Source organism: Salvia miltiorrhiza, chromosome 8 (assembly GCF_028751815.1).
Source record: "Salvia miltiorrhiza cultivar Shanhuang (shh) chromosome 8, IMPLAD_Smil_shh, whole genome shotgun sequence".
Classification (NCBI taxonomy): Eukaryota; Viridiplantae; Streptophyta; class Magnoliopsida; order Lamiales; family Lamiaceae; genus Salvia; species Salvia miltiorrhiza.
Window position 1 is genome coordinate 57,709,058 of NC_080394.1, and position 26,851 is coordinate 57,735,908.

At 38.3% G+C, this 26,851-nt stretch overlaps 6 protein-coding genes and 1 long non-coding RNA gene across 7 annotated transcripts; 2 read left to right on the forward strand and 5 right to left on the reverse strand.

Moving 5' to 3' along the window:
• Window positions 1–2,448: 2,448 nt before the first annotated feature.
• Window positions 2,449–4,633, reverse strand: LOC130999508 (putative pentatricopeptide repeat-containing protein At1g12700, mitochondrial). The gene has a single exon (XM_057925047.1). The coding sequence runs from the start codon at window positions 4,382–4,384 to the stop codon at window positions 2,558–2,560; it is 1,827 nt and encodes a 608-aa protein (XP_057781030.1). The 5' UTR covers window positions 4,385–4,633; the 3' UTR covers window positions 2,449–2,557.
• Window positions 4,634–5,553: 920 nt separating this feature from the next.
• Window positions 5,554–8,257, reverse strand: LOC130999509 (galacturonosyltransferase 8-like). Its single transcript, XM_057925049.1, has 3 exons — window positions 7,830–8,257; window positions 6,201–7,454; window positions 5,554–6,105 (listed from the first exon to the last, which is right to left on the reverse strand). Exons 1-3 carry the CDS (start codon window positions 8,010–8,012, stop codon window positions 5,830–5,832), a joined length of 1,713 nt encoding a protein of 570 aa, XP_057781032.1. The 5' UTR covers window positions 8,013–8,257; the 3' UTR covers window positions 5,554–5,829.
• A 4,359-nt stretch (window positions 8,258–12,616) lies between these two features.
• Window positions 12,617–14,873, forward strand: LOC130999511 (uncharacterized). Its single transcript, XM_057925051.1, has 4 exons — window positions 12,617–12,901; window positions 13,006–13,119; window positions 14,141–14,245; window positions 14,361–14,873. The coding sequence occupies exons 1-4, from the start codon at window positions 12,775–12,777 to the stop codon at window positions 14,597–14,599; spliced, it is 585 nt and encodes a 194-aa protein (XP_057781034.1). The 5' UTR covers window positions 12,617–12,774; the 3' UTR covers window positions 14,600–14,873.
• Window positions 13,687–14,133, reverse strand: LOC130999512 (uncharacterized). The gene is made up of 2 exons (XR_009093532.1): window positions 13,866–14,133; window positions 13,687–13,834 (listed from the first exon to the last, which is right to left on the reverse strand). It is a non-coding gene; the product is annotated as an uncharacterized LOC130999512 (long non-coding RNA).
• A 475-nt stretch (window positions 14,874–15,348) lies between the features above and the next one.
• Window positions 15,349–17,972, reverse strand: LOC130999510 (FHA domain-containing protein FHA2-like). Its single transcript, XM_057925050.1, has 3 exons — window positions 17,070–17,972; window positions 16,527–16,684; window positions 15,349–15,853 (listed from the first exon to the last, which is right to left on the reverse strand). The coding sequence occupies exons 1-3, from the start codon at window positions 17,722–17,724 to the stop codon at window positions 15,644–15,646; spliced, it is 1,023 nt and encodes a 340-aa protein (XP_057781033.1). The 5' UTR covers window positions 17,725–17,972; the 3' UTR covers window positions 15,349–15,643.
• A 2,752-nt stretch (window positions 17,973–20,724) lies between these two features.
• On the forward strand, window positions 20,725–24,103 carry LOC130999513 (oleoyl-acyl carrier protein thioesterase, chloroplastic-like). The gene is made up of 7 exons (XM_057925052.1): window positions 20,725–21,221; window positions 21,987–22,120; window positions 22,208–22,321; window positions 22,607–22,702; window positions 23,132–23,219; window positions 23,299–23,367; window positions 23,560–24,103. The coding sequence occupies exons 1-7, from the start codon at window positions 20,889–20,891 to the stop codon at window positions 23,836–23,838; spliced, it is 1,113 nt and encodes a 370-aa protein (XP_057781035.1). The 5' UTR covers window positions 20,725–20,888; the 3' UTR covers window positions 23,839–24,103.
• LOC130999514 (RPM1-interacting protein 4-like) lies at window positions 24,049–26,378 on the reverse strand. Its single transcript, XM_057925053.1, has 4 exons — window positions 26,018–26,378; window positions 24,854–25,402; window positions 24,569–24,754; window positions 24,049–24,490 (listed from the first exon to the last, which is right to left on the reverse strand). Exons 1-4 carry the CDS (start codon window positions 26,021–26,023, stop codon window positions 24,467–24,469), a joined length of 765 nt encoding a protein of 254 aa, XP_057781036.1. The 5' UTR covers window positions 26,024–26,378; the 3' UTR covers window positions 24,049–24,466.
• Window positions 26,379–26,851: the final 473 nt, after the last annotated feature.

The window sequence follows — 26,851 nt, forward strand, 5'->3', positions numbered from 1 at the left end:
AATTATAATTGTTACTTACAATTTACCTTCTAAATGTTGTATAGTGAAAATATCGACCATATTTTTTTATCAAACAATAACATTTTTTTTTTTTGAAAAGAACATATGATGTTGGATCTAACAACTTCAAAGACATCTGATCTACTTTTTATTAGCAAAAGAAAAAGGAAATTATTGTGGACAAAACTAATTTTTAGGACATTTATATATATATATATATATATATATATATTTTCTCAATAAATCAAACGTCAAATAAACAAGTAACTTCTTGATTTATTCCTTTCATCGAGCTATTTTTGTGTGTCATGAAAAGGGGTAAAAATTATTATTTATACATAAACAAAGTTTATACCAAAACATAGCCACATATTTATATTATATTTATTGTAAACATAATATTAATGTTAGCACGTGCTTGTCGAGTACGATTAATTTATTCATTTATGTGGCTTGCAAGATTGTGTGTAGAACAATAATTGTCAAATTGCAAAAACCTGCGTGGGACCAGCAGCATAGCATGCGATCGGTTTAAAAGTTTACATCTCTTCACAATAATGTTTATTTTTATTTTTATTTATTTTTACTCATCAATGCTTATATTCTTAATTATTTGATCAAGTAATCATTATCGTAATAAAAAATAATTATTGTTACAATGAAATGTAATATTTCTAAAGTATTACATTTATTCACGATAAGTGTTACTTTTATTCATGAGAACTTGCACTATTATGCTTATTAAAAGTCAGTCCAACCCTTGCCAAATTTGATCCTCCTTTAAATAAAACAATAATTGTAAAATTTCTCAGTTTGTATTAAATGGCTACATATGGGATTGCATCAGATAAATCGAATTTTCACTGTTATCATAGTCCAGACAAATGCACAAGTATTTCATTTATTGCTCCAATTTTCAAAATGTGGGACTGGGCTTCATATATTCAAATGTCCACATCAAAACTTTGTTCAATCTGGACTTTGGTAAAAAAAAAAATTAAGAAAATGAAGGAAATTTGCTCGTGGGCTGCACGGCGTGAGGCTAACCGTGCAGCTCACGAGCTTGCTCGGCTCTCTTTTACTTTGTCTGATGTAATGATCTGGAAGGCCGATTTCCCCGATTGGCTTCTAGATATTATTACTTCCGATTTCTCGTAATATAGTAGACCTTTTCTCAAAAAAAAAAAAAAAAAAAAAAAAGAACAAGCTAATGTCATTTGCAGTTTGATGCATAATCTATTATCTATATAATATATAAAAGATGAGTTTTTTCCCTTTCTTTTTCTCTCTATTCTTCCACCAAAATTTTCGCTATTTTTTTTCTTTTTACTTTTTTTTTATTGTAATTATTTTCTAAACGTCATCAAATTTGATCATGAAAAAATAATCAATATTCATCTTAAATTTAATATAGTATAAAAATCATATAAAATAAATAAGTTATGAAACATTTAAATTATTTTATATTCTTTCTCTTCATTAAAAATTTATAACTTTTTATTTATGTTTGTGTATAAAAATATTTATTATGATGAATAATATATGCATAGTGAATATTTTCATTATCGAATAATTTTAAAATTTATTTAATAACTATAATTATCATTACACTTTGTATAAATTGAAAATTTACATTTTTAAATTCAGAATTTTATTGAGTAATTGATGTGAATTATTATATTTTATTAGAACATATTTTGTATTTGTTTATATTTTGATTTTTTATTATTTATATTTATTTATTTAAATTTAGCGTTTAATTTTAATGTCTGTCGTGCATCGCAGGAATGGGTGTCGAGATGATTGGTGATTGTAATTAATAAGAACGATGTTGTTTTAAGGGCTTAAATTTTTTATTATTCTAATTATAAGACTTCCACACCTGATTTTGTGGCTGCTGAAAATAATTTTTGGGACACAAATGTGATTTTTACATTGAGATATTTTCGTTAATTCATACAAACGTGAGAATAATAATTGAAATTTACCCTAAATTATAAATGTCAAGATTTATTGTACCATTTTTATCCATGAGAATACAGAAATATAAAGCAAATTAACAAAGTGAATGTGCGATTTGTTTCGAAATAGATGTCCCAAACTAATTCAATAAAGTTGCAAATTACCACCAACACTTTGTATCACATAGAACTCATGATCAAATTCCTCTCATATATGAGCAAATCACTTTCGTAGTTTCATCTCATAACCAAAATTATAGACTAGGCCATTTTATAAAGTAAGTATTGTTTGATCTTAAATTATTTTTTGGTTTATAGTTTTTAAAAAATATATACATTTTTTTGGTTTATATATGCAAATGGCAAGAATGAATGCTACTTGGAAATCCTAGTCATTTAAGATAAAGCTATAAAAGTCAATCATCATAACATAGAGATTTTTTTTTTTTTTAAATTATAAGAGGTATCTAAATATAATCAATTATGCAAACAAATAAGCATAACATAGAGATTAAGCAAAGCAAACATATAAGCACTTGCATGTTTCCCTCACTTTTTGGTTAAATAATTCCTCAACTTCTAACACAATATAACACCTATTTAGAAAAGAGGTCCTTTGGTACAAGTTTCTTAACCTTATCAAATAAAACACTATCTCTACCTTCCCTTACCACAGGTTCAATCAACATCGAAAAAGTAGTTTCGTCAAGTGTGAAACCCCTTGCATCCATCTCTTCCAACAGTGGAATTGCATCACGTGTCTTGTTCCTTTTGAGAAGACCTCGAAGAAAAACATTGTACGTCACATTATTAGGCAAACAACCTTTGTTTGCCATTTGCATCATCAATTCCTTAGCCTCCTCTATCTGCCCTTCTTCACAAAATGCACGGATAAGGACTGTATATGTTATGGCATTAGGCTGCATACCTTTGGACGGAAGCTCGTCGAATAGATCCTTTGCTTGTGTGACTTTATTATCATGGCATAATCCCTCAATGAGGATAGTATAAGTCACTATGCCTGGAATGATGCCTTTATCTTTCATGGTATGCAACACCGAAAATGCATCAGCAATACGATGACCTCCACACAAACCATCCAATAAGACATTGTAAGTCTTTATATTAGGAGACACTCGCAGAGCTTCCATCTCTTTGAACAGCTTCAAACCGTCTTCACATTTGCCTTCACGAAATAAGGCTTGTAGCATTATGTTATAAGAAACCACATCGCGCTCTAACCTTTGGTAGGGAATTATGAAAAAAAGACGTGAAACTTCATCGATTTGCCCCTTTATGCAATACCCGTTCATCAAGCTATTGTAGCTTATGATATTGGGCTTGATTCCTGAATTCACTGCCATCTGGAAGATGCGTCCGGCTTCGTCCATTTTTCCTTGCATACAATATCCATTTATCAATGTATTGTAAATGACAATGTTGGGTTGAATATCAATCTCCTTCATAGATACCAACATATGCTCAGCCTCTTCCACCTTTCCATCTTTGCACCAAGCATCCACAAAGATATTACACGTCACCACACTTGGACAAACCTTATTGGCAATCATCTTCTTTAAAACGTCTTCAGCCTCATCCATTCTTCTTGTCTTGTGTAATCCCTCAATTATTGAATTATATGTCACGACAGTCGGTGAAATCCCCTTATCACCCAAGGTGGAGAAGAGTTGGAGAGCATCGTCCACCTTTCCATCCTTGCATAGACCATCAATGACTGCATTGTAAGCATACACATTGGGTTTGCAGTTTCCCTTTTCTTTTTCCAATAAGCAAAGCAAATCAATCGCCTCGAGACTACCTACAGCTTTGCATATCCCATTAATCATAGTACTATACGTGTGTTCATTGGGCTCGCATAATTGGAAGACCAACAGCTTCTTCAACACTTTAGCTGCCTCTGGGATCCTTCCAACCAACAATAGCCCTTTAATGAGAGTGGTAAAGGTCACCACAGTAGGCTCGAACCCAAGCTTGAAAAAATTGCCTAAGATTGCAAACCCAAAATCAGGTCTCTTCAGTCGGCAATAGCAATCGATCGCGATACTCAACGTGTAGTGATCTACAGGAGCATTTCTTTGAAGCATTTCGTCGAACAGATGAAGGGCGAGAGAGTATTGTTTCATCTTGACCACAGCACTCAGCAATTTCGTGAAATCAATAACAGAAGGAAGCGGCTTCGTTCTCATCATCTCCTGAAATAGAGCGATGGCTTCATCCGCATCACGCATAGATCCGAAATCGAATCTGGGTTTGGCGTAGAAGTATCTAATTTGGCAGCTGACATTATCAAAATTGAATCTGGGTTTTACAAGAAATGATTTATAATGTAGAGAAGTGGAGGAATTGAAAGAAGAATTGGAGACAATTCTTCCCAAAATCATGGCAGCGTGATTCCGCCTCATTCTCACTCTTCTTTTTAGAGGAATTTGTAGAGAGCAAAATCGAAGACGTCAGTGCAAAAGCTAGGTTAAGTTGATTTTAAAAAAAGGGGGGGAATGTGTTAAATAGGCTTTGCGAAAAGCAAAATAAGAAAACAATAGAATAGGTAAACAGTAAACTGGACTTTATTAAACAGAAATATTGTTTTTACTTTTAATTTTTAAATACTTTTTTGGTGATGAATTAATCAGTATAGATATTGAATTAAGTGCTACTTAAGCTAAGCAACTTATGCCAAAACTATAAATATTGTACAATCAACTATTTATGTCCTATCTAATTCAAAAAAAAATAAAAAATTATGTCCTATGTTTTCTAGTTTCTACACTGATTCGTGTATCAGTCTTTCTAACTTTATTTTATCAAAAATAAGTTGTACCTTTGTGCTTTCATTTCTCAAAATCACTGCATATATTTTCATCTTTGCTGAAAAATGAGAATTGTTGGTAGAAAAATCAGGGTGTGGATTAGGATTAGATTCTGTGCTAACAAACCGTGATTTGTTGAGCTCTTTCTCTATCTCAGATTCTCAATCACATCTAATAGATATTCTTGCTTTAAGCTTTCTTTAAATTTCTTGCCTTGTTATTCCTCATCAAAAATTCAAATTCAATCAAACACAAGAGAATAAACATAGTGAAGAATTTTTGTCAGAATCGCTCCAAATTACATATATCGTGCGCTCGAAGTGAAATATAATATTGAAATAATATAGATCTCACGATATTATTAAAAGAATAATGAAAGAAACAAAACACAACATTATTGAAAAAAAGGTAAAATATTGTGATTATTTTCGAATTTCGAGCACAAACTGGATAGAATCGGCAAGATTTACGAGCACATGATAATCTGGCCTTCAATCTATCGCATCAGATTATATGGCATTTTAATTGTCATGTGTATATAAAATTATTAAGTAAATTGAATCAAAACTTTAATACAAAATATAAGTTTTGTATTAATTTTGAAACAAATTAAAGTTTAATAACCAATTTAACACAAGTATAATTTAGTACTCATGATCTTCCACGAGATCCCCTAGATCAAAGTTATGTCCAACACATCATAACTTTAAAAGATAGTATATTATAAAAATGGCTAGCAGAAAATGCATAAAAAAGTGACTCCATAAGCAAACATGCGCAATTTATAATATTTCAAACGAAAAAATAATGATTTTGCAGGGATTTCATAATTGAGATATAATCAGCTTTCAGCCACTGCACTTAACAGTGAACAAATATGAACAATAGGAGAGATGATATCTATACTAACTTTCTGAGGAATAGATGCTTAAAATTAAACAGCAACAAGGTCATTAGGTTAAATACGACGGGCAAAATCTACGTGTAAGTAGCGATAAGCCTCAAAGCTTAACGTGGAACTAGCTTAGCTAGTCCTTCATTCATAAACCGAAATTGCAGGCTTGAACGTACTCGTTTTCATAGTCGACGTACTTGGTCCAGAGAGGCCGGAATTGGGTGATGGCGATGTCAAGCCATGGCTTCATGTTCCCATTGAAGTGAATGACTGCAGCATTGTTGATCTCGTCCACGCTTATGCTGGGATTGTATCCGAGACCCAAAACATGCCACGTTTTGTCAAGTGGCTTTGTGGTTGAGTAGTAAGTGATGAGACCTGGAGGCAATGTGCCTAGTTTCCACAATGTTCGATTTTCATTCTGCAAGAGATAACATAGATATAAGTATGACTGAATAACTAAGTTGCATAAAGGAGAAACAACGAGACATGGTGTTTCTAAACGTGTGTCCTCACCAGATTCTGCCAGTAATGGTATTCCTCAGTGCACTTCTCCCTCCTCCAAGCATCCAAGTCGAAGAAGTTCATACCATAAGCCCACGCGCATGCCTTGGGACTAAACTTGGCTTTGATCAGAGGGTGGGAGAAGTTCATGTATTGTGCATAGCGATGGAATGATCCAAAACACGTCTCCACAGCACCATTCACCTTTCCGTCCATATCAATCTTCCAGAGCCCAGTTAAGTCTCTTTGGACGACTATGTCATCGTCCAAGAACAAAATCTTGTGTAGCTTTGGGTACATTTCCGGCAAATAGAACCTAAGATGGTTCAGGATGGATAGATACTTCGGATTCCTGAACTTCATATTGGTTGTATCCTTTGTCGCATTCTCAAGCTTATTCTCGAAGTAGAACTGCTGTAATTTAGAGGACTCGAGCTGTTTTAGCACCGGCACGTAAGAAGAGTTGAGAAATTTATAATCCTCCACAGCCTTCACCTCAATATGGGCACCGCTGTAGTCCTTAATCTTAAACATCACCTGCATAGCCCCGAGATTCATTTTGTCCGTCACCACATGGAAAACATGCTTCCATGGTTCCTTCGTGTTTTTCACAGCCGAGTTTACCACAACAGAAGCAGCAATCACATTGTCGGAGAAAATAGCATAATGGTAAAGCTTTGGGTCATCAAACTCTGGCTTAGGAGGATTCGCCTCGTCTGTATACTTCTCATGATGAGCAATTCTCTCTTCCATCAACCTCAAAGCCAAGCAGTGCAAGCTCTTGGGAATTGATTTGGCAGCAATCAAGCTTGAAAAGGCACCTTGCTTTTTAGCTTTTGTCAACTGTTCATTCAAAGCAAAGATGGTATCTTTCAACTTGTGAATCTTCAACTGATTATCAAACGATTCTTTCGCCTCAGCAATAACTTGCCTCGTCAGCTTGATCCGCTCCTTCACCTCCTTCTCAAATCGCCTCAACACCAATTCATCAATCGAATTTGCATCCGAATCAAACAATGATCGGTACACAGGTTTTGAGATCAGATCAGTATAATTCCGTGAAAGATCAGCAAAAATCCTAACCACCTTCGAGTTTTCAAGCTTCAGCTTGCGTGCATAAGAGGCATAGGCTAATGCTAAAGCTCTGTGATCGTCTGCTTGTTTATGGATCTGATCCAATCTCGGCTTCAACGGATCCGATTTCAATGCCAAAATTGATCTCCGAAGAGATGCCGATTTGGATCCATAAGAACTAAACGAAGAACCCTAAAATTAAACACGGCAAAATGCACAAAATCTACCATCAGTAAACTTCCAAAGTAAAGCAATATCAAGCTGAATGACTTGATAAATCTAAGTCAAACGTGAGAAATTAAACTGAAACAATCACATCAAAAGCTAGAAAAATTAACACAAAGGCAGCATTAATTGTACGAAAATGACGAAAAAAAAAGTAATTCGGCATTATCGCAGCAACCATAAATGCATCTAGTCATACAGAAACGGAACCATAAACCCCTACAAAAAAAAATCCACGCTTACCGCTTATAAACCAAAACCTAATAAAAAAATATCAAAATTAAAGCCGAAAAAAGGAAGGAAAACAAAGAAACAGTAAAAATCAACAACAAATAAACTTACGAATCCGAGATCGGCGGGAGAGGAGGAGGAAGTGAGCATAAACGACACCGTAAGGAGAAGCGAAACCGCGACGGTCACAAAACCGGCGAAGTATCTGAGCCCGAGCATAGAGCTTCGAAATGCGCGCCCGGGACCCCGATCCGAACCCGCATTCCGTTGGATCCGGCCCGAATTGGAGGCCATTGCTTCTCTGCAACTCCGTGGGAGTGAGTGCGTGTGTGTGTGTGTGTTATTTAGTGGCAGTGGGAGTCTTTGAGATTTTTCAGATTTGGAGGAAAAAAAAGTAGAGTAGTAATTATATGGTGCGGCGGGGTGTATTGGAAGATTTGGAACTGCACGCTTCGCGAGTGTTGTACAGTGCGAAGGGTATAACTTTTGTCCTCAACGTACAAGTATTACTACGGGGAGACGCGGTTGATGACGGTGGGGAGGTGGGGCCCGGCAAGCGAGGTGTGCCGGCAATTTGTTGTCGGTGATTGATTGATTGTCAAAGTGGTTTAGATTAATCTCGCGCAAATAGTGGATAACCTGATGTTGATTTACTTGATTATTTAGTAAAGAGTGTAATTAATGGGATGTTTATGAGATACTCCATCCCTCTACCAAAAATATGTCACTTTACTTTCGGCACGAGTTTTAATAAAATGTGAGTGAAGTTGATAGTGGAGTAAGGGTCCCACTTTAAATGTGAGTGGAATGGTGTGAACCCTATTACTAAAAATGAATGTGACATATTTTTTGTGAACGGACGAAAAAAGAAATTGTGGCATATTTTTGGTGGACGAAGGGAGTAATAAAAAAGAAAAGAATAAAATTTACATGTAAATGACGCTTGTCACACCTTGAGATGACCTAAATAGTAGTGGATGTGAATATTAGAACTAAGGGGGGTGTATTCGTTGTGGATTTCCACAGACTTTAAAAAGTCCATGTAATTCACATAGATTCCAGACAACTTTCAAAGAATTCGTGGTTGGATTTCACCTCGATTTTCACTGATTTTCGAAGACTTTAGGGGATAATTCATGGAATTGAAATCCATGAATTGAAATCCATGAAAACCCAGCGGCCGTTGGGAACCCAGCAACCGCTCAAACCCAGCGTCGACTGGGCAATTCAACGATGGCTGAGTTCCAGCGCTCGTTGGCTTCTTGGCCGCGGGCGCTGGAACTCAGCGCTCGCTTAAAATTTCATGGATTTCAATTCTCGTGGTTCTTGACCGGATTTCGTCGTGTGTATTTTTTGGATGAAATCCATGAAAGTCATTCCGGATTTTAAGTCAATGGATTAACGAATACACCTAGATTTGTATGGATTTTAAAAAGTCTTGAACGAATACACTCAGATTTATATGGACTTTTAAAAGTCTTGAACGAATACACCCAGATTTCTGCAGCCTTTTAAAAGTCTTGAACGAATACACCCAGACTTTTAAAATCCATAGAAATCCATCAAAATCCAGAACGAATACACCCCCCTAAGTTTAGGGGGATTTGGTTTGGTGGATAAAATAAATAAGATTAATGTGATGGTTATTTTGCATGATTAATAAATAGATGATTGAGTATTTTTATCTAAGGGGGCGTTTATTTTGAATGATTAATCTTGATAGATAAAAATAATAAGTGATGAGGAGAAAAGTGTGTGCAGAGCAGAGATCATGACATGTGGACAAAATAAAAGGAAAAATGGTTATATATGGGTTTATTATACCAGCGCTGGAGATTCCATTAAAGAATACCGTGTGGAGCGAAACAGCTCTAGATGATCCCGGTGATGAAAATCTTTCAGACGTGGAAAGGCGAGCAAACAAGAGAGGGGCTTCAGCTCTGAAATCTTTCCTGATAACCCAAAACTCGGGCTCCAACTCTGACGCTACATGCCAAAAAGCTAACACATTCTGACAATCGAAGGATCTCACGGCACCCATCGTACGTGCGAAGCGCGTGGTTCAGATAGGTTTTTTACATTTTTACCCCTTCTGTATGTAGTCTATAAATACTTCCTAGCTCTCTCCCATTTGTAAAGGGTAGATTCCGAATACACAAGAAAAGCTCTGTTTCCCTTTGTTATTTTTTGAGTACGAGTTCTCTACTTAAACTGGTTTTTACAGGTAAATATGTCATGATCCAACGATCCACGAAAATCTACACTTTTTATATCAAATGGCTAGTAAAGAGTCGGAATGTGGAGTGGTATTGTCCTGTTCTAAATTTTTTATGCACAGAGAGATTTCTCAACACTTAGCATCTACTCGGTCAGCAACCTCATTATCCCTTATTTTTTATATCTCCTGATTTTTAAAAACTTATTCAATTATAGTTCGTTCAAAATTTTTAGACGCTGGAAATACCAAAAGTACGCTAAAGGTGTAGCAGGTAATTGTTCTTTATCGAAATTACACTCGACGCGAAGATAAATTATCATGAAACTAGAGCTTAATGTGCGTGTTCTATACTAAAGATTATTTCTAACGGTGGATAGCCATCATCATCAGAACCGCATTAGACTCTACTAAAGATTTATTATTATTTCTAGTGTAATTTCAAAACACAAAATCTCCTATACACTCATGTTGATTAGTACCCAAATCCCGACCCGCATATTAATTCAAACCTGTATCCTAACTCAAATCGTGTAAATGATACTATTCAGTTATACAAATGATACTGTTTATAATTGACACTATTCAATTATATAAATGACTCTGTAACATTTTAAAATGTTATAGTGTCATTTTTATTCTTAGGGTGTGTTTGCTTTTTATCCCTATAAATGGAGAGATAACAAAAATTTATGTCTTTAAATGTCTCATTTCTTATTCCACATTTTATACAAAAGAGAAGTTCACCATTTTTTCTTCCTTATTTTCACTTCAAGGAGGGATAATATTATCACATCAAATAAGGAAGAAAAAACTGTGAACTTCTCTTTTGTATAAAATGTGGGATAAGAAATGAGACATTTAAAGATATAAATTTTTGTTATCCCTCCTTTTCCCATCCATCAAAGTGAACGCACCCTTATAGTGTTATTTAAAATATTATAGTGTCATTTACAATCTTATAGTGTCATTTATATTTATGAATAGTATCATTTATACACAATGTCATTTATAATGTGATAATGTCATTTATACGCAGTGTCATTTATATAACAGAATATTGTCAATTACAGGCAGTGTCATTTGTACAATCGAATAGTGTCATTTACACGATTTGAGTCAGGATACAGATCAGGATCAGGGTACGGGTCAATTCGGGTATACCCAAGACCACCTCATTTCAATATAAGTATAATTTCGATGTGATTGTAGCATTTTGACGCTGAAAAGTTTAAAATAATTATAATTAAATAATTTCTTAGAATTCATGACATAATTTCTTAGAATTCATGACATACAAAAAATAATCAAAATTGAGACTATAAATTGAAATCCATTCAAAGTTAATGTTATAAAATAGGGAAAATTGCACCTAAATACACAAACTTTGTCGAAAATCCATATTTGACGCGAAGTTAGGATTTTACATTTTAATACACCAATTTAAGAAGTTGTTCAATTTTGACACAATTTTGAATTCCGGCGACCGGGATATTGACGTGGCAGCCGGAATCGCCACGTCATCACCACGTCACACACACACACACTCCACTCTCTCTCTCTCACACCCCTCTCTCTCTCCTTCCACACGTCAGCTCCCCCCTCCCCCCAGCCACCCCGGTCGGACCCTCCTCCTCCCCACACCACCGCCGTCGAGCCCCCAACCGTAAACCCTCCCTCCCGCCGTCGTCACCCTTGTCTCTATGTTCTCTCTCTCTCTCTCTACCAAAGCTCGAAGAGCAGCAACAGCGCCGCCCTTTGACGTCTCCTCCGATTTTTGGAGTCGAGGCGCCGCGGGTTAAGGTTCACCCTCGATTTTCACCATGGTGGCAGAGGCCCGTCGTTTGATGGTGGCGTGAATTCGTTCAGTGGTGGCGCGATTCGGCGGGGCAGGAAAGGAGGCGGGGACGAGACTTCTCATTCGCGGGGAAAATTCGATCTGAGTTTTCTGGTGTTCGTGCGATGATGACACGCCCTTGACCAGAGAGGAGGCGACGGCGCTGCAGTGGCAGCTTGGCGAGACAAAAACCCTAGCTCTGGATTTGAGGGGATCTCCCACCGCCGAGTGCCCTCCGCCGTCTGGATCTGAGGGGAGGCGCCATATGAGTTTGGGAGGTGGTGTAAGGTGTTTGGGGAAGGTGAGAGAGAGTGAGGGTTTGCGGCTGGGGGCTCGACGGCGGGAGGGAGGGTTTACGGTTGGGGGCTCGACGGCGGTGGTGTGGGGAGGAGGAGGGTCCGACCGGGGTGGCTGGGGGGAGGGGGGAGCTGACGTGTGGAAGGAGAGAGAGAGTGGGGTGTGAGAGAGAGAGAGTGGAGTGTGTGTGTGTGTGTGACGTGGTGATGACGTGGCGATTCCGGCTGCCACGTCAATATCCCGGTCGCCGGAATTCAAAATTGTGTCAAAATTGAACAACTTCTTAAATTGGTGTATTAAAATGTAAAATCCTAACTTCGCGTCAAATATGGATTTTCGACAAAGTTTGTGTATTTAGGTGCAATTTTCCCTATAAAATATAATTAACTATTTTTGAAGGATATGTATGCTTTTTGTCACGTTCTGTAATTGGCTATTGATTAGTTTATAGTTTTACAAAGATATAAACTCGATATATAATCCGAATAAAGCCCAAATTAGATTAATAGCTGTAGCCCAACTAAGTCGGGCTTCATAAAATAAGCCCAATGGGCCGAAAAATCAAACAATTTCGGCCCGTATAAGATATCCTCCGCCTCCCCGTTACACTTCGGCAGCTCACATTGCTGATTTTCGCCGCCGTGAGCCACCGTCAACCGCTCCTCTCCGCCCTCATTTTCCCCCTCACCCGTCCGTGCTCAGCTCACATGGCTTCGGACGACAAAATTGCAGATCAAATAAACCCCAATTCTCCATCATCTTCTACCTCAAATTTATCTTCATCGAATCCGGACCACTGGAAACAGCGCATTCTGATCCCCACTGTGCTCGCAGGTTTTGTACTTTCTTTTTCCTTGTTTATTAGTAATTTTTTGCTGAATTGTTTTTGCTGAGGATCACTGTCTGATTTTTGAGATTTTTTCATGTGCAAAAATTAGGGATTGCTGGTGGAGCTGTAGGGTTGGTATCGAAACACAGAAAAGTTCACGGCCTTTCAGCGATTTCAGCGACATATGCTTCGAATTTTGCTATCATTACCGGCTGTTACTGCGGTAAAATTACTCTTTTGCTAATTGGCACTACATTTGATTTGATTGTGGGAATGTGTTTGATGTATGCCCTAAGTTGTGGATCGTATAGCTTTTCCATCTCAGTTATGATGTGGATGTATGTTCTTTGTGTTTGGCAATCACGAAATTTCTGTCTCGTGTAATGATCAAACATATTTGCAGTGTGGATTTTCTTCCATCGCTGTTGAGTTGATGAAGAAAATCCAATCATTATTTGGTTAGCTAAAAATCCATCTTGATTTAGTTGATGAAGAGAATTGGATGCATTCGCAGGATTTTTGGTTTGATCCTTGATAGTCTGAAGCAAAGATCTAAGTTATAATCTGATGATAACTCTTTGTTTGGATTATAACATCATTATATCTCTGTTGTGATGTTCAAATACTTGGTTGATTATTTTATAGCTCTCATTTGATATACAATTGTTATACATGTCTTGTTGGCAACTTGGCAATAAAGCTTGCTTCTTTTTCCCTGTAGGTTATGAATTGAGCATCCAACACAATTACCCTTTGTATAGTACTAGTTCTTTATATTTGCTTCTCAACCCCCCCCCCCCCCCCCCCTGAAAGCATAGGTAGTTAGTTCTTTTTTGTTCGACTAATTTGTTCCGTGGATTGAGTAATCAAATGGCTAGTAAATAGTCGGACATGGAGTGGTATTGCACTCTTCTAAATTTTTATGCACAGAGAGATTTCTCAGCACTTAGCATCTACTCAGTCAGCAACCTCATTATCATTATGAAATAAGTAGAATGAATGATGGTAACTGCAATCCATGTGTATACGCTTTCTTTTCAGAGAGATACACTTAGATATGCTCAAAATGGCTGAGATATGCCTTCCCTAATATCTACTCATACTCAGTGTATTATTGCAGTAGTGTAATAAATGATTTGAGGTAGGAAATATTTGATTGATATATCCAGCCAACAAATTTTCTTCATTTCTATGGGACGTGGGGGTTGTACTGCAGAATATATATTGATCTCCCAGAGTTACAGGTGCGCGTGAATTTGTAAGGGCGAGTAGAGAAGGGAAACCGGACGACTTGCTAAACTCAGTTTTTGGAGGGTTTGGTAGCGGAGCTATTCTTGGTCGTCTTCAAGGTCAGGGTTCTGATTTCTGAGCCTTTTCCTGTGAGCATAAGCAAATGTGTTGATGTTTCTTGTATCTTGATTCGGTTTTGTTTCGTTTCGTTTCTCGTGTTATGGTGTATCTCAGCTGGCCCAGTTGGCGCTGTTCGTTACTCTGTGATGTTTGCTGTTGTTGGGACAGCAGTTGATTATGCCACTTCTAAGATTATGCCCGCCATTGACGAACTCAGGGAGAAGGACGACTGGCTTGCCCTACCCGAATGGTCGCCAATCAAGATACTCGACGAAGAGGCTGTCGCTGCAAAACGTGCTCGAGAGCAACAAATCTACAGAGATGTCCATAATATGAACAAAGAAAAATCTTGATATATCTGTGTCATAATTATGTGTGACATGTAATAAATCTTTGTCTTGTTATTTGCTTCTTGATGAAGACTGTTCCTTTTGGCTCGACATAAGCTTCAATTAGGTTTGAGTGAAAGTGTGTGAAATTTTTATGAGTGAACTTTTTGCTTAGAAGATCCATACTGAGTTAGATCGAAGATCAATTTGCTCGAAAGATTAAATCCTGTAACACATTTTGTAATTTTCAAGCAAATTTTGAAACATTGTAATATATTCAGTCTCTTTTTGGAGAAAATATAATTGAGTACTCCCTCCGTCCCACGAATCTTAACACGTTTTCCTTTTTGGGCCGTCCCACGAATCTTGACACGTTTCCTTTTTTGGCAATAATTATTACCTTCTCTCTCCTACTTTATCACCTTTATTATATTATCTCTCCTACTTTATCACTTTTATTACCTTCTCTCTCATACTTTATCAATTTTATACTTTATTAATTACACACTTAAAACACTAATCTACAACTCCTTAATTCTCGTGCCGAACCCAAACGTGTCAAGACTCGCGGGACGGAGGGTGTATTTTATTTGTAATAATTTCGATCTCCTCAAGTTTCCTAAATTTGTCCATTAAAAGAAGTCATTTTATAATCAAAATAACATTAAAAAAAACTTTGAAGGGTGCTGAAATTGCTGCGAATCAAGGAGTGAGATCAATTTTGAGATATTTTAAAAAATTGTCGACATTATAAAATTAGTCAAAAGTGGTGATTTATTAGGCAATCAAACCTAATAAGATTCAATCTTCATATAATTCGAAATTTCGACATCATACATTTTTGGCGTTAAACATGCTCGTTAGTTTCTTTGCTCTCCTGGCCAATGAAATTTAGATTTGCTACAAGAAAATTTACAGACAATGACATGTTCGAAACTAACTAGGAATGAATAAATTTTCATAAAATTAATCATCCATACACAAAATGCAGCCTAAGGCAAGACAAAATGTAGAATCCAGAATGCCAGATTCACCTCATTAGTCTTTGCCACATCCTAGGTAGCCCTCTCAGGAGAGCAACGAGACAAGCGAGACGAACTCCTGTGCCACGCGCCCCTTTGATCTAGTGTTGATCACGAAGTGCTCCGGATACTTCCGCAACAACATGAGCATTCCATGCCACGGTTTTCCCTTGGCTTCCGGGGTGGAAACGTCCTCGGCCGTAAGGTACTTCCTCACGCGGCTATGATGCCAGATATTGCCAAATTGCTCCACCAACTGTGCGAACAAAGTATTAGAGAATGGTAGATTTCAGACGAAGATGATGCATGATTCTTGATACTGTCAATAGGGAAACTAGAGAATAGAAGGTTTGCATATTGTGAAGTGAATTGGTCAACTTTACTACTAACAAAGTTAAGAGGAAAATAGTCACTATAATAAGAACTCAAGAACTCGAGTCACTTGACTCACTTCAAATGGAGATGATTTTGGAAATGGTAAACTACAACAAATGCCCATCCAACAGACAGGCGGTCAAACCCTTAGCAAAACGGGACATAAACGTTGCATTTACTTTTCATGGTTGATCAGATTTATGATTGAGTATTTTTATCCTCATTACTAGGATCTCTCTAATCCTACCCTATCAATGGGATATGAATCAAGCAAAAATAGCTCAAATGATAGAAGTTATCGAGGACCTTAGGATATCCTCAAGTTCTAATCCATCTTAGTAAACAATAGTTAGTCTATACTATTTTTATCAATCTAGATCAATCCCCCAAAGTAAATGCGCCATAATAATGCAAGATTAACGGGAAACCATCAAAATCTTGGCCAAAAGTATCACATATCATATGGAAACAGATTCTCAGTTGCGATTTCAGCACCACGAGTAACAGCATTACCCTAAACCAGACAATATCTATCTATACAAAAAAAAAAATACCTCTGTGTGAAGCTTCTCCATCGGCATCCAATCCCCAGGGCCACATAAATCAGACAAGACCGTCGCCACTGATGACACGACATCCTTCTCCTCCAACTGAAGGAGCTGCTGGTTGTCTGCTTCCCTGTCGATACGTGGTCTTCCATCACTCTTTTTATCTGCAAGAAAATGTGTCAAAGCTCTACGGACTAAGATAGTAAAGAGACGTTGCATCTCTGCCTCAGCAGATAAACGAATCATATCAATGCACTCAAACAATCTCAAATGCATCATTTGCAACTCCTAATCCGCACTTCAAACAAGCTTTTAACCTTGATTACAAGAATTTGTCAGTGTGAACTCCCCTAACTCAAAGATCTAATCCGATACTTAACTATGATCAGTGATAATTTGAATATTTAAATCTCTGATTATCATGAACAGATCTATTAACTGTTTCAGCCATTCTAGCACTACTTGGTATTCTCAAGAAGCATGAATAATAAACTTCAGATATTGAATAATTTTAAGCGGTGAATCATTTAACTAAGCAAAACAACTTACCCAGTTGCCCTGATCCCCCGGCTTTCCCGCCGGAGCCATAACTGTATCCGCCGCCACCAGAGCCATCAATGCCGCCGTCAATCCGCCTCATTCGCTTCCCTCCCGATGAGCCCTCCTCCCCTCCGCCGCCACCATCCTCCTCGTTATATTCGTCCTCGTAATACTCCCCTCTTCCTCTCCCCTTCTTCCCAAACCCTACACCACCACCTACGGGAGGCGGCGGCAGCCCCAAATGATGCTGCGCAGCCGCCGCCGGCCCCCCAATCGGAAAGTTCGGCGTGTGGTGGCGGGGGCCGATCGGCCCCCCGAGAATGCTCCTGACCGGCAGCAGGAAGTAGAATTCCTTATCGCCGATTTGCAGAAGGTCTTGGGAGTCGAGCTTCACCGGCGGGTTGCCGGGGAGGTGGAGGACGCCTTCGACGAAGCAGCCGTTCTTACCGAGCACCTCGAGGGCGAAGCGGCGGCGCTGGAAGTCGTAGAAGATGCGGGCGTGGTGGCGGCTGATGTTCATCCCGCCGCCGAGCGACGAGAGGTCGACGTCCACGGACGATTTCTTGGAGTTGCGGCCGAGGATAATCGAGTAGGTCTGCATGTAGTACTCGAAATCCTCGCCTTGCAGCTTCGCGAAGCCCGCCTCCACGTCGCTGCTGCTCATCGCTGCGGAATTAGGGCTCAGATCGTCGGACTCGGGGAAATTGATTTGGGGGTAATCGTTGTAAGGGGGCGTTTGGCTTGGTGCAGAATTGTGGAAAATTATGAACTTCTCAGTTTTCTTCTTTCTTTCTTTTTTTTTTTCATAAAGGAAAATAGGACATTTTAAGTGGCACAATTAGGGATGACAATTTACCCACAGGTAATGAATACTCGCGAAAGAACATATTAGGGTGAGTTTGAGAGGCATTTGATATTCACGGATAGTTTCGTGGTTGCAATTCATTATCTATTTAGTTCGTGGGTATGTGTTTGAATACTTACTATTCATACCCACGAAACTCGTTTACCCGCGAAAATATTCGCCAATTACCCGTGAAATACCCGTCAATTACCCGTTAAATTTGTTATAAATTTATAATTAAATTTTATTTTGTGGGTATCCAATAGATAGCGGGTGGCGAATACCCGACGGGTAGCGAATTCACGGATACCCGATGGGTAGCCGGTATCCACGGGTGACGGATTTGGATACCATTTGATATTCATGGATAATTTCGTAGTTAAAAATCACTATCCATTTAGTTCGTGGGTATGAGTATGGATAGTCATTGTCCGTATTCGTCGTACCCGATTGTCATTCTTAGGCACAACTCAAAAAAGAAAACAAGACACTTGAAGTGGAACGAAAAGAATACTTTGTTATAAATTGAAAATAATAGTGACATCATTGTAATATTTAAGAGCATCAACAACCGTGGGTGCAATAGAAGTGGGGACCACTTCTATTGCACCCAGTTCAACAATGGTATTGCACACAATGGTATTGCACCCACTTGGGTGCAATGGATTTAATTATAGTTTTGATATAATTATATTTTTTGCTTGAAAAGGGGCGCGTGTTGCCACCCCCCTTCCATTGCACCCGGTGCGCCCAATTGCAACATCTCCATTGCTCCCGGGTGCGGCAACGGTGGCGGGTGCAATAGGCCGGGTTCGATCCCGCTATTGCACCCATGGTTGTTGATGCTCTAAGAAACTAAAAAATTAAAATATCATATAATCAACTCATAGAATTCTTAATCCAACAACTAGGTTGTGAGTAGGATATAGTAAACTTCTTGTAATTATGAACTGTCCTATTAGCCGTTCTAAATATACGAGAAACGTTGACAATAGATTTCGTTCGACCTTGCTAGTCGTTCTAAACATATACATATGAGATGTATATCCTTCATGCTTGTGCTAATTCCATATAATTTATGGGATCTATTCACTTCGTCTCAATATAAATGTCTCACTTTTAATAATGAGATGTTTTAATATAAATGTCTATTTTTTTTTGTAATATATTTTTTCTCTATATCTAATATTTTAATAATTTTCATGAACTCACTTTATCTACTTTCTACATAATTTTTAATTTTCGTGTCCAAAAGATATGAAATATTTATATAGAGATGGATGGGAGGGAGTATTAGTTACTGTTAGGGAATCTATAATCATCTAAGAGCACCTCCAATGGAGCTAGATTGGTCAACTCAAGCCATTTGCCAATGAGCTTCCATGTGCTGTAGAGCCCAGTGGTTCGAGAAGGGGCTCGCAAAAACGAGCCAGTTTCAGAACATTTTATTTAAGTAGCGGGATTGCATCGTTAAAATATATATATATATATATATATAATTTCTCTGTCCACAATTTAAAGCCCCACTTTGGTGTGGGCACGGAGACTAAAAAAGCTGAAAAATGTGACGTGAATGAAATATAAATGTAGTTGACTAAATTGATAAAAAATAGTTGACTAAAGTGATAAAGGTGTTGTGAGTGAGTTCACTTGTGATAAAGTGTAGTAAATATAGAATATAAAAATAATAAAGATGTTTTAAAGTGAATCAGTTTGTGACAAAAGATAGTAAATATATAAAAAGAAGAAGAATAAAAAAATATAGTAAAAAAATAGAATAGAATTTTAATTTGTAGACAAAAAATTAAAAGCAAGTAGAACTTTCAATTATAGACTGTTTGAGTAATAACTGTGAATCATGAGTTATCATATAGTGAATATTTACAAGGACTTACCATTCCGCATTAATAATTTGAGATGAAAACCTTCTGCAAAGGGGTAGCCCACCAACTCTTTTGGGCCATCACACTAAATGCCTTATTCATTGTGAGATAGACTCTACCGCTTTATACCTCGAATAAATCTTACTTTTTATTATTATAATTTGATTTGTCGTTTTTGTTCGGTTTTAAAAAATTCGAACTGAACCGAAATTTATGAAAAAAATCGAATTAAATTGAGAAATCGAAAAAATCAAACCATATTTTCATATTTTAAAATTTCGATTTGGATCGGTTCGATTATTCGATTGCAGTTTTTTTTGCTCGCCCCTACTAAATTGTACACGAATGTGTGAACGTGTAAATTATACCTTGTACTCATTAAAGTATAGGCCACGTAATTAAATAAATACCAAACATACTATAACCTCTAGCTCTAGCAATATTAAAACTATTTCACATTGTTTTCCGCAACAATTTAATTAAGCTCAGCTACAAATAATACTAGTATCAGTTTGGTTTTTCAAAAAAAAAAGAAAAAGTTACAGCTATAAATTAAACAAACGTTAGAAAATAATAAACTATGATTAACGCCATGAATAATTGAAAATTAATTATATTAGTATTATTAGTAATACATGTGAGGGAAATATACATAAACAAATTACTATATAACACATAAACAAAACAAACACTGATCTGTCTCGCCAGATCTGGTGATTTTTACTTGTGGTATGTGACACTCAAGTCAATCACCCCCCCCCCCCCCACCCCACCCCACCACCACCACCACCCCCCGCCGCAAAAGTCCAAAAATCAAAGCAAAATCACCATTTTATACAAAGCTATCAGAAGGTAACAAATCCAATTTCCCTAAAAAAATTGCCTATTTTCATAACCCCCCTTTTACCACCCCCCCCCCTCCCCCCACCCCCAAACACCACCCACCCCTGGGGTGGTGCATCGTTCATATCGACGAACACTACTAAAGAGCGCACGCGCACTATAATATAATCAAATTTTTAATTTTTAATTTTGTGTGGCAAGCAATTCGCTGTGAATTTACATAAATCCCAAATAAAATCCGAATTGCTAGAGCCGCCAATGTTGCTGAGGGGAGGGGCTTTCTCGGCATGCAGCGCCGCCGCCGATAGCAGCGGCAATTGCCGGATTTCCGGCGTGATTCGGCCGCCGCCTTCGGTGGCTCGGTGCGGCCGGCAGGGGAGGGCCGCCCCGCTCCGGGTGGCGTCGGTGGCGACGGGCGAGCAGAAGAGCAAGGCGCAGGAGCCGAGCTGCCAGCCGAGCCTCGCCGACCGGCTGCGGCTCGGCAGCTTGAACGAAGACGGCTTGTCGTATAAGGAGAAGTTCATTGTGCGGTGCTATGAGGTTGGGATTAACAAAACCGCCACCGTTGAAACCATAGCCAATCTCTTGCAGGTGCTCAATTTTTTTTTCTTTTTAATTGCTTAGTTTTTTTTTTTTTTTACTTGAATGAGTGGATTTGATCTGCAATTTTAGCTGATTTGGTGGAAGATTGCACATTTGTGGAGATTGAGGTGTTTGAGTGTTAATGTGGGTGTTTCTTTTGAGTAGAGATTGCATCTTTTATGATCTTTTTGGTGTTGATTAATAATTTGGCCCGATTTTTGCTTGTCCTTTTTGAAGTGAGATAATGTTGATGTAATATTCATGTTTTCTTTGGGTAGATTGGAAAATTAGACTCGGTTAAGAAGATTTGCTTGGTTTTGAAAAATTGATGTTTTCATACAATCTTCTCTCCTAGGGCATTGAATTAGGGTGAATATTTTGTTCACTGCAATTTTCTATATGTAATTTGTTTCATGAATTTGTCTGAATTTTTGTTTGTTTCATGACTTTGTTTGAATCACGGTTTGCATTTTTAGAGTAGAATAAACTGATGTTATAGTTTGTATATATTGTTCTTGCATCTCTTTTCGACTTCATAGTAGTCTCCTTATCCTCATAGATTTATTCTTTTTGTTGCCTAAATCTTGTTCTTCATTTTCTTACAAGTCTCTATGTTTGCATCGTTTCGTTATAGATGCCCAAAAAACTTTAGTAGCAAACTATCTGCCTTCAACTCGAGACTTTTTTCCCGATGTAGTAGTTATTTTTGTAGAAAAAAAATGCCTGCTCACATTTTATTGGGTTCTATAACTATTTTCCCTTTATATCAAGCAGGAGGTTGGTTGCAACCATGCTCAGTATGTTGGGTTCTCGACTGATGGATTTGCAACTACACTTACTATGAGAAAATATCATCTCATATGGGTGACTGCTCGTATGCACATCGAGATCTACAAATACCCTGCCTGGTAGTGTAATTTGGGAATTCGAATTGTTGCCTAATAATTGCAAAATTTTGGTTGCTATGCTCTTATCCGTGCTTCATGATTAAACAGGAGTGATGTGGTTGAGATCGAGACATGGTGCCAAAGTGAAGGAAGGATAGGCACAAGACGTGATTGGATTCTCAAAGATTATTCCACTGGTGAAGTCATTGGACGGGCAACCAGGTGCGGCTGAAAGTTTTATTTGAAAATTGGTGATCAACGTGGGATCGTACTCTTAAACATGGCTCATCCTCCTTCATGAAGCTAACTGCACTTAACATCATCAATTTTAATATTTTATACTCGATCTCTTGGGAACCTATCTGAAGATATAGTGACTGCTGATTATGTTTTTGGCTCTTTTCTCTTGTGGTTGTACCTCTAGTTCATGACTAGTAGTCTAGTACCTTCAAGACTTCAAGAGTAATTGACGAGCTTTTTACCCTCTAATACCCGTTTTCATTGCAGCAAGTGGGTGATGATGAACCAAGATACCCGGCGGTTGCAGAAAGTCACCGATGAAGTGCGTGATGAATATCTAGTTTATTGCCCCAAAACGCTTAGGTAAAGAAAGTCTTTCTCTCCGATTTACTCCACTTGGTGGTTCTGCCTTAAAATGGCCTCACAATATAACATGTTTAAAGGAATAAGTTGCTTGAAAATTCTGCATATTACTATCTTTTAAGGACATTGGTAGATTGGATTTCTAGGCCGCTCCAATATTTTTCCCGTTATCTTGCATGAGCATACCTAGCACTTTATAAGGCGAATCACAAATATTTGGCTCCTGATATTTAGGCGAAGGAGTTGAATGGTTGATTTATTTTTGTATTGTTTGAAAATTTAAAAAACAAAGCAATATAATACAAGATGAATCAGGGTTTCAACTCGGGTTTTCAAATACCTAGCACCGAATCACATATCGGGTTTTATATCTGGAACTAGCCACGATCACTGCAAAAACTAACTGTTATATATTGTTGTTTATGGCAGACTAGCTTTTCCAGAAGAGAATAATGCTAGCTTGAAGAAAATAGCTAAACTCGATGACCCCGCTGATCATTACAAAGTCGGGCTTGTGGTAAGATCATGTGGTTTTGACGAATAAATCGAACTTCTTTTTTTATTCTGAAATAATGAGCGCACCACTATTTTCGCAGCCTAGACGAGCTGATCTGGACATGAACCAGCATGTAAACAATGTCACCTACATTGGATGGGTTCTAGAGGTTAGTTGTTTTAATCATACATCTTTTACTGCCTTAATTTCTACCAAATTTAATATATTTCCTTCATTGAATTTTCCTGGATGTGTTTGATCTGGAGAAAGAACATGTTTGAGAACATTCAGTTACATGGCATTTCTTGTTTGGAAATTAGTAGATCTTTTTTTCTGAATAGTAAATTGAAATTTCCAACAGAGCATGCCTCAAGAGATCATCGACAGTCACGAGCTGCAGACTATAACGTTGGATTACAGGCGCGAATGCCAGCACGATGATGTGGTCGACTCGCTCACAAGCCCCGAGTCTTCCATAGGCGATGCGGTTTCAGGGCTTCAGGGAACTAACGGCTCTGCGGCTGCTGCAAGAGACGAGAACGACTGCCTTCAATTTCTGCATCTCCTGAGATTATCCAACGACGGCTCTGAGATCAACCGGGGGCGCACTGAGTGGCGGAAGAAACCCGCAAAGAGATGAGCCTTTTCGCCTCCCCTTCGACTCATCCCCTGCATCGCCCGTCATTCTTCTTTTCTTGGATGGCCTTTGCTCACCCATCTTGTAATTCTATGCTTTTCGTTTGCTCCCGAGGATTTTGTATGAAGTTTCTGAGTCTTTGTTATCAATAGGTTTGGATTCTATGTTTCTTCTTTTCTTTTCTTTTCTGATTGACGTTTGTTGTCACAATAATTCAAAGATCAATTCTGCAGACATGTAATTTAACTATGATGTTCCAACTTTCGAAGATACAGTGTGATTAGGTATTACAAAATCAGAGAGAAAGAGATTTCATTACAACAAGAGCAAGAGCTCTAGAGAGAGAGAGAGAGAGAATCAGAATGAAAGAATATCTAGCATAAGTAAACGCTATATATCATCCATAACTACAGAAGTGGGAGAAACTGAAAGACCAAAACTAAGCAGATGTCATCCCTGAAATTTCAGAGACGACGGCGGTGACGACGACGACGACAACGACAAAGGCGATTCAGATAACAAATGAGACCTCTTGTTTTATTTTTTTACTAGCAGCACACTAATATAAAATCAAATAATGCACAATCCATCCACACATGTTCCAACTCTTCTTCTTCTTCCTCGTCCTCCTCTACCACCACCCGCAGCAGCATTTCTGCGTTGGAAGGTCAAGAAAACAACGTAAGATTGAATCGAAGTACTAAGACGAAGATGAGATGGATGCACGACGAACCTTAGGTTGGTCCTTCTGTCTCCCGGGCGTGCCATAGGACGGATGCCTGGGAGTCCCGGAGACGTTCCCAGCTCCGGTATTCCTCTCTTCACGCACTTTGTTAAAAATGTGCGTGAAGTTTTCGGCCGACTGAGGGTCGTTCTCGTCCCACTCGCCAAATCTTGGCACGGCTGCACCTTTATCGGGCTGCCATTGCAACAAACTCCACAAATAAGTGAAAAATAGTATAGGCTAATCCATCGTATTCATTCAAAGCTTGCAACTTGCAACAGAAAAAAGGCTTACACTCTCGTCGCCTCGACTAGTTGGCCTTAGCTTGGATCTTCCCGGGGTGCCATGGCTACTATCATGGCTCTTCCCTTCCCAAGCAGGCGAGCCGCTGCCCCGTCCCCCTGTGAGTTTCGCCTGATGATGGGGGTGAAGGGGCGAGCGCTCGAAGCTCTGCTCGGACCCTGCACTGGCTCGGGCAGGGCGTGCAGCCCTCTGGCCCCGGCCAGCGTAGCTCGACTCACTTGCAGCCCTTGGACCTGGATTTTCACTAGAGCTGTGAAGATCAGCATCTTCCTCTTTGCTCACCCTACGTTCGGGCCTCGCCCCGGCTGCTCCCCGCCCGTTAGGCTCGTCTGGCCGGGGACGTGGGTTTGCCGGAGGGGGGGCGGCTGCGGCCGGAGGCGGAGGCGGAGGATCGGCATCGGGGAACATGTCCGGATTTTCCATAGGATCATTTGGATTTATCATTTTCCCACCTTTGTTTTTCCTTGCTTTTTCGAAATAAACGGTGTAAGGAACGTTGTCGTCGTTTTCCCAGTTGCCAAATTTTGGCACATTTGAACGCTGCTTGATGGCAAGAAAGGAAACTAGCATTATTCAGTTAGATGCAATATTGGGAAAGGCAGTAAAGTTTTGTTCAATCTCAGAAATATTTATGTTGAGCATTTTCAATTTTCAACATCAATCAATCTTTCCACAAACAAAATATGAATACTATCATTGTTAGTTGGAGATTTATTGCTGATCCTCTCAAAAAGAAAGGGAGTTTTTCACTAGTTTTTTCATAACATAGATATGAACATTATACGGTCACAATTTATACACACTTCGGTGAAAAAACCAATGCATAAATACGTATATACATGAAAAATACTGATTTACATGAAGCAGATCTGACCACCAAACTATTTGCTTCTCTGTGTACCGAAAATTCATCACAATAAACTAGCCAAACCGATTCACTAGAAAGGATTCATCACAATAAACTAGCAACAGGATTTATCAACGGAAGCTAAATCAGCTGAGAATGAAAATCTGAAGAGAGAGAAAGTTGCTAATATTTAAAAAAAAAAAACTACCAAAAAATGAAAAGTAAGCTCAACAACAAAAGCGTGATAAAATTCATCTCTAAAAACATTGAAATTTCGCGTGGGGAGAAATTGAGAATCACGAACTTACAGCCATTAGATACGGCGGAGAAGCAGAATTCGAATTAGGCGACGTAATTCAACAAAGAGATGAGAGTTTTAGATCAATCCAGCTCTCGGAACTCTGCAGAAGACAAAAATTCTTCGGCGCCTAATTTTTGCAGGCGCTGAAGAGAGAGAGAGAAGAGAGGGAGGGAGAAGAGAGAGATGCAGTGATGATGAGTTAATGATGGGAGGAGAGAGGGGTCTATCGACCATCAACCGGCGCCACCGGTTATGGATTTGACTATTCGCCTTACTATCTTCTTCCTCCGTTTTCTCACCTCACTCTTCTTTGAAATGTCTTGATCGGTTAGATTAGAGGTGGTTTAGTTGGTGGAGTGAATAATCATAGTTAAAAACTTAAAATTATGAAACTTTATCTAGTGTGAATATGGCAAAAAAAGAAGAGAAAAAGTTGAATTGACAAATTAGATAGAAAAATATAATATAATTGATTGTTAGAAATAACGGCTAGATTTTCTAAGATCATAATTGACAATATATTATCTATAGCAGCGTTGACAATGAAGTCTTTCGATTATACACTTGAGTATATTCTATTTCATCTGTCCTCCATATTTATACATAACTTTTCTTTTTGGTATGTCCTCCAAATTTATGCACATTCTATTTTCAGACGCTATTCATATATAATTTGGATAATTTTATCCTTATAATTTGTATATATTTATTCACAATCTAATTAGCAATACCCTAAGAAAGAAGGGTTACTTTGCATGATTGATAAGATGCATGATTGAGTATTTTAATCATTCATAATAGGATTGTTGCAATTACACACTTTTAATGGAATATGAATGAA